General features: G+C 53.1%; 1 protein-coding gene across 11 annotated transcripts; it reads right to left on the bottom strand.

Moving 5' to 3' along the window:
* Positions 1 to 1,495: 1,495 nt before the first annotated feature.
* On the bottom strand, positions 1,496 to 12,851 carry SMUG1 (single-strand-selective monofunctional uracil-DNA glycosylase 1). 11 transcript variants are annotated; one of them, XM_040642570.1, is made up of 4 exons: positions 8,472 to 8,616; positions 7,870 to 7,941; positions 7,161 to 7,386; positions 1,496 to 4,216 (listed from the first exon to the last, which is right to left on the bottom strand). In XM_040642570.1, exons 3-4 carry the CDS (start codon positions 7,293 to 7,295, stop codon positions 3,689 to 3,691), a joined length of 663 nt encoding a protein of 220 aa, XP_040498504.1. In that variant the 5' UTR covers positions 7,296 to 7,386; positions 7,870 to 7,941; positions 8,472 to 8,616; the 3' UTR covers positions 1,496 to 3,688. The 11 variants fall into 11 exon arrangements, with proteins under 11 accessions (XP_040498504.1, XP_040498505.1, XP_040498508.1 ...); XM_040642571.1 differs by lacking the exon at positions 8,472 to 8,616 and adding an exon at positions 8,323 to 8,453; XM_040642574.1 differs by lacking the exons at positions 7,870 to 7,941; positions 8,472 to 8,616 and adding an exon at positions 12,829 to 12,851.
* Between the last annotated feature and the right edge of the window lie 2,386 nt (positions 12,852 to 15,237).

Genomic DNA, 15,237 nt, shown 5'->3' on the forward strand with positions numbered 1-15,237 from the left:
ATGTTAAAACCCTAACCCCCAACGTGACTGTCTTTGGGGTAACTGAGGGGCGCCTGGGCGGCTCAGTTGGTTAAGCTGGTTAAGCGTCTGCCTTCAGCTCAGGTCAGGATCTCAGGGTCCTGGGATTGAGCCCCTGCTCAGCAGGGACCTGCTTCTCCCTCTCCCTCTGCAGCTCCCCCTGCTTGTGCTCTCTCTCTCGCACACACACACTCTCTCTCTAGAATAAATACATAAATAACCTTTAAAAAAATAAAATAAAGAGGTAACTGAGGTTAAGTGAGGTCATAAGGGTGGAACCCTAATCCAAAGACTGGTGTCCTTGTGAGAAAAGAGATAGCAGGGAGACACACACAGAGAAAAGGCCATGGGAGGAAACAGTGAGAAGGCAGCCATCTGCAAGTCAAGGAGAGAGGCCTCAGGAGAAACCAAACCTGCTGACATCCGTGTCTTGGACTCCCAGCCTCAAGAATGCTGAGAAAATAAACGTGTTGTTTAAGCTACCCGGTGTGTGGCATTTCTGTTATGGCAGCCCTGGCAGACTACCATAGTGCCCTTAGGAAAACGCAGGCCCATCACCCTAATCAGCCTCCTGTGGACAAGATGTACCCCAAGAATTGAGGACAACAGCTTTACTAGAAGCCAGAGCCAGCAGTGACTCTGCCGGCACCTAAGTCTTCAAGCCACCACCCTGGTCACGACCGTTCTAGTGCCCCTCTGCACTGGCCGACCCTACTCCAGCTCCTCAGACTCACCCCCAGTTCTAGGCTTTCACCCAGACTGTACTGTCCCACCAGGACCCCTTCCCTATAATCGCCTCCCCCGTCCCTTCTTGACCCCGTTGTGCCTACACTGCCTCCTGCGGGACCTGCCCCTGCATCCCATCTACGGGGGGTTTTAAGTGTGTGTGTTCTGAGCATCTCACTTCCCCACTGGACTTCAGATGCTCAAAGGTAAGTCTGACATCCAAGATCCTTCACAAGATGGCTCCAACTTACCTCTCTAGCTTTTTCTCCCAACCGGGCCAAGTCAGTGCTCATCTACTTGCCACCCCTTGAACATCACGATGCTCTCCAGAACTCCCAGTCTCTAAGGCCAGCTGCAAGGCCACCTCCTCCAGAGAGCCTTCTCTACCCCAGCTTAATGCAGAGGGGCACAATGGCTTCCATCTCTGTGCACCTATCCCAGTGTCTCATCGAGGGCCCTGCACCAGTAACTGCTTGGTGCCACTGCACGGACAGCAGAGAGGAAAGGAGTCTAAGGTGTGTGGGGGTGCCAGGTTGCAATGCCATTCCCATGCTAACTCCCCAGAGTCAGCACGTACTCCACAGGTTTAAGGGCACAGTCCCCAACAAGCCTGCCCTGACTTCAGATGCCAGCTACAAGTTCAGAGGTCCCTAGGCCACCTGTACTTCTAGCTGGCTACAAATTAAGGGGTTCCCATGACACCCTCCGGATCAATAATCCCCTAGAATGACTCACAGAACTCAAGAAAGCACAAACTTAGAACCACGGTTTTATTATTCAGGATACAAATAGGGACCAGCCAAACAAAGAGATACAAGAGGCAAGGTCTGAGAGGGTTCCCAACCCAGCTTCTAGGTACTTCCTCACGGAAATGGGACACAGCACCCAGCTGTGTTCACTATCTAGGAGGCTCGCCAAAGTCTGTCGAGTTTTCATTAGGGTTTCCTTACATAGGTATTATCGACTGAAATCATTGACCACATGGCTGAATTCAATCTCCAGCCCGCACCCCCAGCCCCAGTTCAGGCTGGTATCACCTGGCTCATAGCCCCAACCCTCTAATCAAATGGTCTAATCTGGCATAGTCCTGCTCCAGAGTCAATTTCAGCATAAACTCAGGTGTGTGGTCTGTGGGGCCCTCCATTAATAACAAAGACACTTCCACCACTTGGGAAATCCCAAGGATGCAGAGACTTCCCTCCCAAGAACCAATGACAAAAGCCAGTCCAATTCTTTATTATACAAATAGGGGACACTTACACTAAAAAAACTTGTTTTTTTAAAAGTGTATTTTTAAAAAATAACAAAAATAAAGTTTATCTTATATATGTTAGTAATCTCTACACCCAACATGGGGCTCCAACTCACAACCCCGAGACAAGAGTCTCACGCTCCTCTGACTAAGCCAGCCCGACTCCCCTATACTAAAAATCTTACTAATTTTGAAAGCCGGAGATGACCTGTCCCAGGAGAGAGTCCAACCATGTGTTCCTCATTAAGATGGTCTCCAGATCCAGTCTATTCCCAACTTGATTCACCTTCCCAGCCCTATTAAAGGGGCACGCCAACCAGTCATCCAGCAGACGTAAGAAACGAGTTAGGTGGAGATAGCGTGCTCCCATCCACCCATCATCTGCTCCCGACAGGGCCCTGAGTAGCAGACAAACCCGACTGAGAACCGTAAGCTCTGGTAAGACAATGAGAGGTCTGTTTACATCATCTCCCCAGATACCCGCGAGAACCCTTTGCCAACAGTGAAGAGGTAAGAGAAGGGAAAACCTAAATTACTCCTTCCACCTCTCACATGCAGGAGAGAAAAGGACCCACACAAAAGGGTTTAGGAGCTTTTTTTTTTCCTTTTAAAGATTTTATTTATTTATTTATGTATGTATGTATGTATGTATGTGAGAGAGGGAGGGAGAGGGAGAGAGCACGAGTGGGGGAAGGGCAAAGGGAAAGGGAGAGGGAGAAGCACACCCCCCGCTGAGTGGGAAACCCTAGAGATCACAACCTGAGAGGTGACAAGCGGTGCCAAAGGCGGCCACTTAACCGACTGAGCCACCTAGGCGCCCCAGTTTAGGAGTTTTTAATGCTTGGACTGAAAAATCACAGGCTGCGTTTTTCATAAAGTTGTTGGTCCATCTCTGGTAGGGCAAGGATCTGCCACTCACCCAGCAAGGTCGTCGGGGTGGGGGGGGCCCCTCTGTAGTGTGGTACAGTGACACCCCAGCCAGGAGGCAAAAAAGCAAGAAGAATCCGAAGCACCCACCTGCCAGGCACGACGCAAGGCACTCTCAAGTGTTATCTCACTTCATCCCCACACCAACCCCATGAGGTAGGGGTCCCCGTTTTACAGATGAGATCCTGAGGCTTGGAGACGTTCATCAAATTCGTCCAAAGTCATCAAGTTCACAAAGTCGTGACTTCTCAAAGCCAAGATGAAGCAAGCCAGGTCTTCTGGTCGTCCTCACACTGCCACCCTGAATTCTTCCTCTGATCCAGTCTCAGTATCCCGTAAGAAGTTCACTCTTAACATCCATATCCCTCGCTTTGTCCTGGTCCCTGTGAGGAAAAGGCTCAGCCTGAAGGAAGCTGGTCTAGGAGGACGCGTGCGGATCCCGCGGGATCTTTTGTCTAACACAGCACGTGCGGCCGCAGAAGTCACTGTCCAGGCCGCCCTCAGCTGACCAGAGGCTCCCAAGGAAACAGGGAGGTAGAGCAGAAACCAAGTCTCCGCGGAGTTAGTTACCACAGAGGCAGAAGCAAAGCTCCAAGGAAGGTGACGAATGCACAAGCCAGAGTAGTGTCAAAACTGCCGCGGCAGGTCCCAGCAACCAGGGTGCCCAGGACCTTGTGGCTCCCGGCCAGGGGGCGTGTAGTCCTCTGCTGGCCCCAGGATGACGTGGGGATCCTGAACATGTCCTGTGCTGGGCCACAGGGGCCCTCAGTTTGTTAGCAGTGGCAGCAGCCCCAGCTCGTTCAGTCTATCCTTGGCCGCTGCCTCCCAGCCCCTGTTGGCCTGTGGGCTCCGCGGTGAGGGGTGCAGGAGCCCCTCCACCTGGACCTCAGGCATCAGGCCTGCCAGAGCCCGCCGTGCCCGCTGCTCCGCCAGCCGCCCCACTCCCACCACCAGCCGCACCCCCAGCAGCTGCACCTGCCTGCAGAGGGCCCCATCACAGGCCCCGAGAAGCTGTTCTCGCTGCCTGGCAGGCAACTCAGAGGGAGTGAGGTTGCGGCCACTGGGAGTCAAGAAGAGCAAAGGACACAGATTGTGGACAAAACAGTGACGGAAGAAGACCTCAGGCTGTCCACAGAGGTTCCGGAAAAAGCCCCAGAACCGGGCACCGCTCACCTCTGACTGAGGGCACTCCAGTCCCAGCACTGGTCGCTTCGGGTGCTCTTGGGGTGGGGTCGACACGGGTCCCCCAATGCCCAACCAGTCCCGGACTACGCTCACTTCCCCAAAGGGCACCTGCCAGGAGGGAGAGAGACAGGAGGCTTTCAGTCTGGAGATCTGACACCTGGGTTCTGCACCAGCTGACCCCTCTATACCCTCCATGAGGATCCAGCCTGGACACCCCACCCCCACCCCCTTCACCCAAAGGCCTGAGACAAGGATTCTGGCTTTATGGTTTGATCCTGCCCATCTTTCTCCAATTTTTCATTGTAGACTGTGGTGCAGAAGAATCTGTTTGCTTCTATCCCCACTTGCCTTTGGAACCACATAGAGTATATGGGACTATCTGGGATGTGATGGGTAGTACTGGGGGCAGACAGACGGTCTGAGACAGAAAGACAGCCAGGGTTAGAGGAGGCACAAGGACAGGGCTGACCAGTGCTCTCTGGGTGCCCTCTCAGCCCGGAGCCTGAGGCTGTCATTTCCATCGATCATCATCGATCACCTTTCATCTCCCAGTTGGGGTCAATAAAAGCGATTGAGCCTCCTGCCCTGAAGCCTCTTCCCCTCCCCCATCTGCCAAGCACCCCCACTGAGGGGCATTCACTCATCCCAAGGTCTGAAAGGAAAGCAGGCAGGCCCCAGAGCCAGCGCTGTTTTGAGCCTCTCCTCAGCTAAGATACAGAAGCAGGTGGGTTGAAAGCCCTGCATCTCATCCATACCCCCGTCAGCCAGTCTCCCCGAGGACCGAGACCGGGTACTCCTGGTCCCTCTCCTGGTCCCTCTCCCAACCCCAACCACACTCTAGGGAAAGAGGAGATCCGGCAAGGTAAGGTAAGGATGGGGCGGGCGGAAGGAAGGCTCGCAGAGGCAATTAGCGGACAGCTCACAGGGGAAACGGAACCACCATTAATGGGCTTGGTTAACTCTGGGCAGCGAGGCCAGGAGAGTGTCTGAGACCACAGGAGCCAGCATGTGTACTGGGAGGGGAAGAGGGGGCCTGTACGCACACATGTCCGCAGCCGTGCACACACTCCTCCCCCAAAGCACACACAGCCAAACACCCACCTTGGAGCCTCCCACTCCACCCACCAGGGGCAGCCAAACCCTTTACCCCAGTCTGGGCCATGCCAAAGGGTCCAGGGTTCATGCCCAGGAAGAGCACTTCCTTGGGGCCCTGGCAGTAGCGGGTCACGTAGCTGCGGTGTGGCTCCCAGGCATACTCCACAGGATTGTAGATGATGCCCACAGGCTCTGAGAACTGCAGTTGGCTCAGTTCTGCATTGAGCCGCAGCTCCTCCTCCAGGAAGCCCTCAGCCAAGCTTCGAGGGCAAGGCTGCAGCTCCATTAGGGCACTAGCAGGCTCATAGAGGGGCCCCAGTGGATAAGCCTGGGGCACCGCCACGTCACTGCCACCTGGAAAAGAGACGGACAGAGGCTGCATCAGCCTTCCGCCGTAAAGTGAGAGGGATCCGGACTGGTCAGGGCTACCCTTTCCAGGGCTCAGAAGAAACTGTCAGTCATCGCCCACCCTCTAGGTTTGACTGAGCTCATCTCAGTTCTTGGTAGCGAAGGGCCCTTCCACTTCCCGCTTCAAGTCTCCCTCCACTTCCTATGTCACCTGGTGACAATAACCCTCATCTCCCGCTCCAGACATCCTTTCCATCAGGCATAAGCCTTGAGTCACTAGTTCGTAGGCCATGCCAAGCACATGGGAGGTTTTCAATATATATTTACTGGTGGCAAACTTTCAGCACCTCTAATGTCATCCTTAATAAAAGCAGCTCAGCCAGGACGGGCTGTGTCCTGGAAAGCGATGTGCTGAAAAGTGAGACGCAGGTGCACAGCCAGAGCCCAGAGACTCATTACAGAAGGCGAATTACAACTGCTTCCAGGTGGTGAGCAATTGCTCTGTGCCAGGTACACCTCATTGATCCTCCTAACAACCCCATGAGGTGAGCGTTATTGCTCCCACGTTACAGGTGAGAAGACTGAGGCTTAGTAAGATCAAGCAACTTGCCCAGGGTCACGCAGTTAGCAAGCAACGAAGCTGGGATGTGAACCCAAACTACCTGACTCAAGGCTATGCTCTTAACCACCCACGTCATCTTGCCTGAGACGGTTCTGTCAGCCATCCTGCTAATCCCACAACCCCCCACCCCAAACCCAGCCCAGCTTCTTGCCCACATTCAAGAAACCTCAGTGGTGGGAAGGATGATTACTAGACTCAGAAATGATCCTTACAAGCTATGTAACCATGGCCAGAGCCTCAGATTTTCTCATCCAAATGTGAGGAATAATAATATCCCCTCAATAATAGTAATAAAATGGATGGAATGAGATGTTACATGTAAGCAGTGGTTGGGAGGCAAGGAGGAAATGGAGAAGCAGAAAAGAAAGAGGGAAGAAGCAGAGAGGAGGCAGAGGGAACACTCCAGCAAGTTCTATAGCCTATGAAGACACAATTCCCATGCAAACCCAGTGTTCCAGCCTGACCATTCTACTCACTCTTTCAAAATGTCTTTTCTACCCCAACTCCCAAAACTTTGCATATGCCATTCTTCAAACCCAACCAAATACACTCCTTCACTCAACCAGGACTGTGACTCCTCTGCCTCTCCACACATCCAAATCATACCCATCCTTCAAGATGCAGCTCCAACAATCCCACTGGTAAAGCCTGCCCTCCTTTGGACACTGTAGTAGTGCCATAACTTCCCAGTCCAACCCCACACAGGAGTAGGTCTGGTGTCAGACCTGGGAATCCGTATTTCAAACAAGATTCCTCAGGTGGTTCTGATGGCTGATGAAGGTTAAAAACCACTGCATGTCGCCATGGGTAGTGGCTTCTTCCTGAATTCACACCTTGCCTCCCTCCCTAGACTTGAGCAGACCAGAAGCCAGGTCCTGTTCAACTTCCCTCCATATCTTCAAAATCCTAGCTTTTATTAGGTAGTCAACAAACACCCACTCAATTCTGTCCATCCTACCTTTTTCCATTCTGTTTAAAACGACCTACCAACAAGTCTTTCCTGATGGACTCCACTCCATTTCTACAGCCCGAGTTCACTCGGGGCTCAGCTGTCCACTTTGCACTCCAATTGTTTCTGAAGGTTTGCCAGGCTCTGGGTGTGTTTCCATCATGTCTGGGCATCCCACGGGGCAGGGATCAAGGTTCTTCTCCCTCATGGGACCTCAGGGTTGACAGAACAGCTTGATCCATCAACCTGTTCTCGGACCCTAGCCTAGGGAAAGTGGGAGAGAAAAAAAGTCAGGGCCAGACTTAGGAAACCCTTCTCCAGACTGATCTCAGAAGTCTTTTACTGCTCTGTCCAGATGGCTAACCAGGGCCAACTGGGCTCAAACGAAAGCCAAGAAGGGAGCTATGGAGAACTCAAATATCTCGGGAGCCCTTGCTTTGCATGTCCCCATGTAGTTCCAGTTAATGCACTGGCTGCTCCAGGTCTGGGATCTCTCTCAAGTCTTAGGTTGAGCCTACTTTTCATCTTTACAGACCTGTGCTGGAGATAGCAAGGCTGTAGGGTACAAAAAAGAATGACAAGGTTTTATTTGTAGCGTTTCAGTTTCAAACCTAATCTGACAGCACCCGACCCAAGTCTGGGTGTCAGCTGAATCCACTTCTAATCCTGGTTTCACCTCTAAGTTTCTCTTAAGCAAATCATTTAACTCCCCTATAAAATGAAAACCACAAATTCCATCCAACCTACCATCAACTGTTAACTCATTTATTTTTTTCAATATTTATGAGTCTCTTGCATGATAGGCACTGTGGTCCTCTCCTGATGAGGAAGAAATCCAAAACGAATAAAATGTAGGCCAGGCTCATAAACTACTGAGAGGACAGATAAACAACTGTAATACACTGTGGTTTGAGCTTTAACCTCCTAAACAATACACTATGAGAACCCAAAGGAGGAACTTGAAAGTCCTATCTGAAGCCACCAAGAACCAAAGACTTACGAAACGCAGATACATTATAAATTACAGTGCCATACTAGGTGCAAAGGAAGTGGAGGGGGACCCAGCAATAAGTCTGGCCTTCTGGGTTCTCTGACACTAAATCCAGGAAGTGAAGAAGGAATCAAAGACACTCTCCATTCCCCTATCCCTTGGAGGCACTCCAGGAATCGACAGGGACAAAGAGCAAATCCTAAACTAACAGTAGTAGTAGTGGTAGAACTTGGACTCAAAAACACCACTTATCCCTCCTGCTGGTTCTGAGAGGGCCGCCGGCTAAGGGTCCGTAAGAAATCTCCGCGTCCGCCCTCGGGCTCCGCCCGACGGGAAAACCACGTCCCCGCAGGCTCACCATGCCGGTTCCGTGGGCTCGACTCTTCCTCTGCCGGGACAAGCCCCAGACAGAGCAAGGGGCCCCAAAACACAAACATTCCGACTTCCCGCCCGACGCCTTCCCGCCACCCTGAGAGCCCCAACCCTGCCCCTCAGGACCCCAGGTTCCCAGGCTCCTACTTCCTCACCTGGTTCAGCTCTCCATCCGGTTTCCGGTCCCCTTCCCCGCCCCCGGGCGCGGAGGACAGTGGGAATCGTAGTCTACTTTGTTTGGGGAAAGACATTGGCGTAGCCACGGCAACTTCCGCCGGAAATACTCAAATCCCCGGAAGGCGTGTTAAATTAACCCTCAGTGACTCTGGGGATTGTAGTTTATCCATTACATCAGGGCAAAAAGAAAGCAAGCTTAAGAGAGGCCAAGCTCAGAAAAGACCACGGAGGTCCTGGCTTCTAGCCCTAAAGGGCAACACCCTTACAAAAATTCATCGATAAGACTTTTCCGAACAAGATTGCGAATCAAGGAACTTCAACCATCCCCAATTTCGAAACTCACCTGAGAGTATTAACAATGGCTAAAAGACCATTTCTAGTCCTCCTGCTGCCCCAAGGATAAGAGATCTCTCCTTTGCAGCCCTCCAAGGACTGTATCTAGAATATCCACAGAGGCACTTCTGGAATCTCCTAACAACTCTTTAGTAATGCTGTTGAGACTCTTCCATTTCCCATTACTGCCCAAGCCTATGTCTCCATGGCTTTCACAATTGACTTCTCTTCCTCCTCTGCCATGCAGTGTACCCAGCCCTATAATCTCCCATCCTTCCTAATCCTTCCCCTCAAATACTTCCCTGGACATTCCTAATCCCATGGCTGCACCTAACAGTCCATTCCCTTCCAACTCCCCAACCCGAAACAATGTCCAGAGCTCTACCACTCCTAATTTTGTTCTTTTTAAAAAAGATTGTATTTACTTATTTGACAGAGAAAGAGCACAAGCAAGGGGCAGCAGCAGAGAGAGAGGGAGAAGCAGGGCCCCTGCTGAGCAGGGAGCCTGAGGTGGGGCTCTGAGGCAGGGCTCGATCCCAGGACCCTGGGACCATGACTGGAGCCAAAGGCCGACTCCCAACGACTGAGCCATCCAGACGCCCCCTAATTTTGTTCTTGTCCTCCATCTCAGTATATTTCCGGGCCTAACTATAAGGTTTTCATTACATTGGAAACTCCATAAGGCTAATTGCCTTCTGGATTCCTCCCACCTCCTGCACACCTCAGCACAGCCATGCCTGAGATGAAGAGGAAGCAAGGTCTCCCTACACGTGGTAAAAGAGACCAGTAAACCCTAGAACAGGAAAAGGTGAGAGAACAAGGATACTACCTCCTTCCCAACTTTCTCCTGCTCTCCTACCAACAGACAAAAGCAGCATGAGCTTTAGGGAAATGTGTGCAGCAACCCTCTGACACCAAAGGTGAGAAACCACCCCCACCTTTGCCAGACTTTAGAAACAGAGTTAATCATTCACCTCACAAAGTCTGTTATTTCCTGAGCTTGTGATTGTGCCAGATTCCTTCCCTCTTTGTGTCTTGGCCTCTCGCTGCCTATGTAAATGTGTCTCTATCCTTACTCTCTTATTTTGGGGGTTCTTGTTTTGTTTTGTTTTTTAAGTAGGCTTTATGCCCAATGTGAAGCCCAACACGGGCCTTGAACTCACGACCCCAAGATCAAGACCTGAGCTGAAATCAAGAGTCCGACGCTTAGCTGACTGAGCCACCCAGATGCCCCCATCCCTACTCTCTTGCATAGCTTTTTCTCTGTGTCTGTGTATCTGTCTCCCTCTGTGTACATCTATCCCCATGCCTCTGCCGCTTTCTCAGGAATGTCTGAAATAAGAATATCCCAGGCTTCTAGGACTGACTGCCCCCTCAGCTCCTCTGTCTTCATAGATCTATGCATTTGTATGTTGCTGAACAAAAATGGCAGCCACACTGTGTTGTCCTCTTATTACTTAAAAACTCTAGGAGCCTCACCATCCCTTGGACAACCCTCCCGCCCACCCTACCCCTCTGCCCCTTGCTTGCCAACCACTTCCAGTTTATCATCATGGCAGCCCCTCCACATTCCAAGTCGGCTTCTGGTAAGAAAGTAACGAGTGAAATGAGTGGCAGGCAAGCAGAGATCCCCCAGGAGCTTAACTCCCAATGTCCACTTCCAGGAAGAATTAGATAACTGTTTCTGTCCCCGTAAGCCCATTTATCCCAGGAGCCCAGAGATAGGAGGTCTCAACATAGGGAGAAACTGAGTCTTGGACAACCCCACAGTAAGTCCCTGTAGCTGACCCCAGAGGGGTCTGGGAGTCTTCTCTGTCTAGGCCATCCTACTCCTCCCCACCGGGTGGGTCTTTCTCAGGAAAGATGGAAGTGAGAAACTCTCCTGAAGTGGGGGTGCTTAGAAACAGAGACACATAGATTTTCAAGAGAAGAGCCTGAAAGATGAAACTTGGGCTAGGGTGGGGTCCTCCCAACCTGTCTTTCCAGTGTCCTAGCCTCGTGGCCCTCTGGAAAGTCTCCCAAGCCTGGCTGCCTGTGATTTATGGGTAGAACTTACGGGGTAGGAGCAGAAGCAGACCTGTGGCCTGGACAGGGCCTAGACAATTGGGTCACCCCTTAGGGGCCAGCCAAGCCTGGGTTAGGGCCCTCTGCTGCCCACCAGGCTACTCCTGGGGCCTGAGCCCAGGCAGGAAGGGGTTAACCTGAGGGCTTGTTTTCCTTTGGTTTCCGTGAGCTGCTGAGGCTGTGTTGGGCCACGAGCTCCATCTATCGGCCTCTGGTGATCCTAGCTCTGACTCCCGGATCGCTGGCTCTTAGGCGGGTCTTTGAGCCCCTTCCCTTGCCTCCACGATCCCAGAGTAGAGAGGGCAGTTGTCTCACTGCAGGGCTCCGGTGCAGAAAATAGATATTGGGGATTGGAAAAGGTGAGGGCCATGTTTCCCTCTCCCCAAGTACGAGACGCGGCCCTTGGTAGCTCCTGCCACTTCTGCCCCGGGGACCCCTAAGTGCCTCTGGTGTTGGCCTTTCAGTGTAGCCATATCCCCACCCCCCACCACACTGGGCACCTTCCCTCTCTCAGCCCAGTACACATTAAAAGAGCACTGGAGAGGAGAGGTGGCGTAGGGGAGGCCTTTAGAGTGCGGTCTCAGGACTCAGACTGCCTGGATTTGAATCCCAGCTTTGCCACTTACTCGCAGTGACCTTGAGCACCCTTTTAACTTCTCCGTGCCTCAGTTAGTTTGGTTGTAAAATGGGGTGATCAATGTAATCCATCTCTTCCTTCGGGAGAATTCAACGACTTAATTACATAGGTGCTCAGTACAGTCCCTGGCACAGAACAGGCTCCCCAAAGATTATTGTTGTTACGACCATGTGTCAGGGGCTCAGGCAGATGCCAGTCTAAGAACCCAAGATCCAGACCACAGAGCACATCAGACACACAATCACAGAGGACAAGACTGGGCAACACATCCCCGGAGATTTCCACAAAGACGGTGACCCACATGGGCAGGTCTAGGGGCCGGAAGTTTAGGATTGCAAGGGAAGTACTTTTCAGGTCTCCAAGATCAGCAGGAAATTGGACGAGAGGGTCAGAGAAAGAAAGAACTTGAGGTAAAGATGTAGGATGGAAAAGCACAAGAAAGAGGCATTAACAGGCCCTTAAAAGGATCCTGATTTAGGGACGTGGAGAGAGGTCCCTGATGTGTGGGGCGAGCAAGGGCCACCGCATCCCAAAACATGTCCTCCTCGGTACAGGCACAAAGTCTCAAGGTTTGATCAGGCGTCCCAGTCCTCCAAAGGATCGAAGCCCCATCCCAGCTCTGTGGGGCACTTAACCCTCAATGATTTTCCCCAGCCCGATGGAGAGGTCACTCACAGAGGGAGAAAGTTACCTGCAGGTATCCGCTCCCACCTCCGTCCCAGAACTGGAGAACTGAGGCAGCCTGGCTGTGGGTGCCTCCACGGGTTTCTTAACAGGTTCAGCCACGTCCCCGTCCCTGTGTCTTCTGGGTCTCTGCCTTCCTCTACCTTACCGGCAAATGGGTCCAGAGGGTACTTCTCCAAGGGGTGAGATGAGCAGCGTGACAGCCTCTCAGATAGGACAGAAATGCAGAGCCAGTGGGGTCCCTGGTCAGCCTCACCCACCCCCACCCCCCCATCTCATCCCCAAGGCAGCACAGACCAGCTTTCTGGAGCGATGGCCACTTAACTGAGGGTGGGGGACAGCTTCCAAGTCTCTCCAACTCAGGTGTTCTGCCTGTCCTGGGGCCTGGACGCCTGGGTCCCCAGGACAGGAGCAGGACAGGCTGGACGGGCTGATTTGCATCGCTTACTTGGGAAGCAATTATCGGAGGAGCTGTCAGCTCAGCGCGGCTCTCTCTTCACTAATCGGATTTCGCCAGAGCCCAGGGCTGGGGGGCGCTGAGTAATTTGGCTTGATGCAGTGGTCGGGGCCAGGAGGCCGGACAATCCGTCTGAGTGGTGTTCGAGTTGTCCAGAGCAATTATCCTGAGGAGACCACACAGACATCAGACGGACAGCCAGCCAAGGGGTCTGGACTGATCCCCGAGTCCTGCAGCAGGACTTGTGGCCGAGTGGGAGGAACCTCTCCCACAGGTGGGGTCAAATTAAACAACTGAGAAGAGGAGTCAAGAGGAGTCTGGGAAAAGGGCCACATAGCCAAGTGGGAAGGGGACCCAAGATACAAGCTTCCAGCCTACCCACCCCTCAGGCCCTGCTCTGCCCTGCACCCCCAGCGCACCAGCAGCGGAGCAGGGACCTGACCGAGGATGAATCTTCCAAGCCCTGCTTCTCCCGCTGCAGTGCTCCCAGACCACACTTTCCCTGCCCTTGTCTCTGGCTCCATCACTTGCCTTCTCTTGTCCCCACAGCCCTTTTGAGCCTGTCCCCTCCTTGCACCCATGCTGTCCAGCTCCCTCTCTCCCCGGGTTCATGCTGCACGGCTGACCCCTCTCTCTCCTCTGTCTTCCATGCCACACCGTTCAGCGTAGTGATAAGGATGATGGCGATAACGAGCCCTGACACCAGCCTAAGTACTTTACGTGGGTCTCCCATCTGCTCCTCAGAGTAGCCCTGTGACAGCCAGACTCCGTGTCCCCAGGTACGGATGAGGACACTGCCGACCGAACTTCCTCAAGGAGGGAGCACGTCTGGGCTTTGCCTCCTGAGCTACCAGGGCAGCCCTGGCCCGTGTCTGGTGTACAAGGAATGTTTGTTGACTGAACTAACGCTGGAATGAATGATTTGCCCTGTTCTGTACTCCCGGCTGGACTCCAGGTGACATCTACATGCCTGAGCCGGCCTGCCCGCCCTCTCATACGCTGATCCCCCATTGTCACCTTAGCCTGACCTTCCTCACACCTCTCCACACACCCTTTCCTGCAGAGCACTGGAAAGCTCCACTGACTGTCCTCTCCTGCCTTTGCGCAGTGGCCCATCTTGTCCCCTTTGCATGGAACGTGCTGCCACCGAATACATTCCACTCACTCCCCGAGGCCCAAGCGGAATGCGGCCTCCCCTCGGAAGCGTTCTCCGATCCTCCCGTTGCTTGCACCTCCCTGGGGACCCTTGTCACCCACTGGGAAGCGTTTCACCTACTGCTGAAATAAACGCCTTATGAGCCCTGCTAGAGGTCAGCACTCCGGCTCCTCTCTCCTGGGCATAGGCCCAGGGCCCGCACCTATTAGGTGCTCCACGAATATCTGTTGGAAACATGAATATCTGCTCTTGTTTATCTCATTCAGAGATGCTCTTCTGGTGGGTTGAAAGGAGCACTCAGCACTCAACTTTCCCGAGGAAACTCGGAGTTGGGGGTTTGGCAGTTACCAGCAGTCCCAGACATGCGACGCATCCCCCTCTTCTCTGCTCAGAGTCTGTCTCCAAAGCTATGGAGATCTGTCTCTCTCCATCTTTCTGCCTCTGGAGTGAGCCTCTGCCTCTCTGACCCCCACCAATTCAGGCAGAGCCCAGGGGTCCAGCCACTCAGCTCCCTCACTGTCACTAGGCCTGTCATTTTTCCTGATGTTACCATTCCTGGGGGTGACCCCACCCTTCCGGCTGAGAGTCCAGACGACGAGCCTCACCTTGGCTTCCTCACCCCCCTTAACAAGTGAGACCTTGAGTTCTCCCTCTGAAAATATTAATAATAAAGAAACAAGGCACTGGGCATGCAACTGGATGCAAATTGGCCCCAATTCTCAGTCCAAGAAATAGAATGCCTGAGCTGTGGACCCAGAGAAATCCTGTGTTCATTTGCATGCGATTTGCATTATATTTACATGTGATCAATTTCATGTTCAAATGCACAACCCTCCCTCCCCAGTTTTTCTCCCCCAGGGTCCCCCTCAGCCTCTGACCCCATCGTTCCCCCCAGCCCCTACTCCACTTCCCCCAGTGCCTGCCACAGCCCTCCTCGTCCTTTTCCTTCTTCCTGCCAGGTTCCCCAGTGCCCCTCCCAGCTAACTCCCAACCGGCAAGGACCCACTTGCCCCACACCCAGAATAGATTCCTGGGGTCTTACCCCTTAGTTCAGGAGGGGCATCCCTGCCTGCCCCCTCCCGCCCTGAGCCGGCGGGCGCAGCAGACAGCAAGCGCGTCTCTCAGCAAATCCCAGCCCCATTCAGCCTGGTGATTAATGGCGCTGCCCTCCCCATGAACCTGCCTTTAATACTGAGGAAGTTATGAAACCGCTATACATCAGCAGCTCCGGCCCCGCTGCCCCC

The sequence above is a fragment of the Ursus maritimus genome, unplaced genomic scaffold (genome assembly GCF_017311325.1).
Source record: "Ursus maritimus isolate PB19 unplaced genomic scaffold, ASM1731132v1 scaffold_26, whole genome shotgun sequence".
Classification (NCBI taxonomy): Eukaryota; Metazoa; Chordata; class Mammalia; order Carnivora; family Ursidae; genus Ursus; species Ursus maritimus.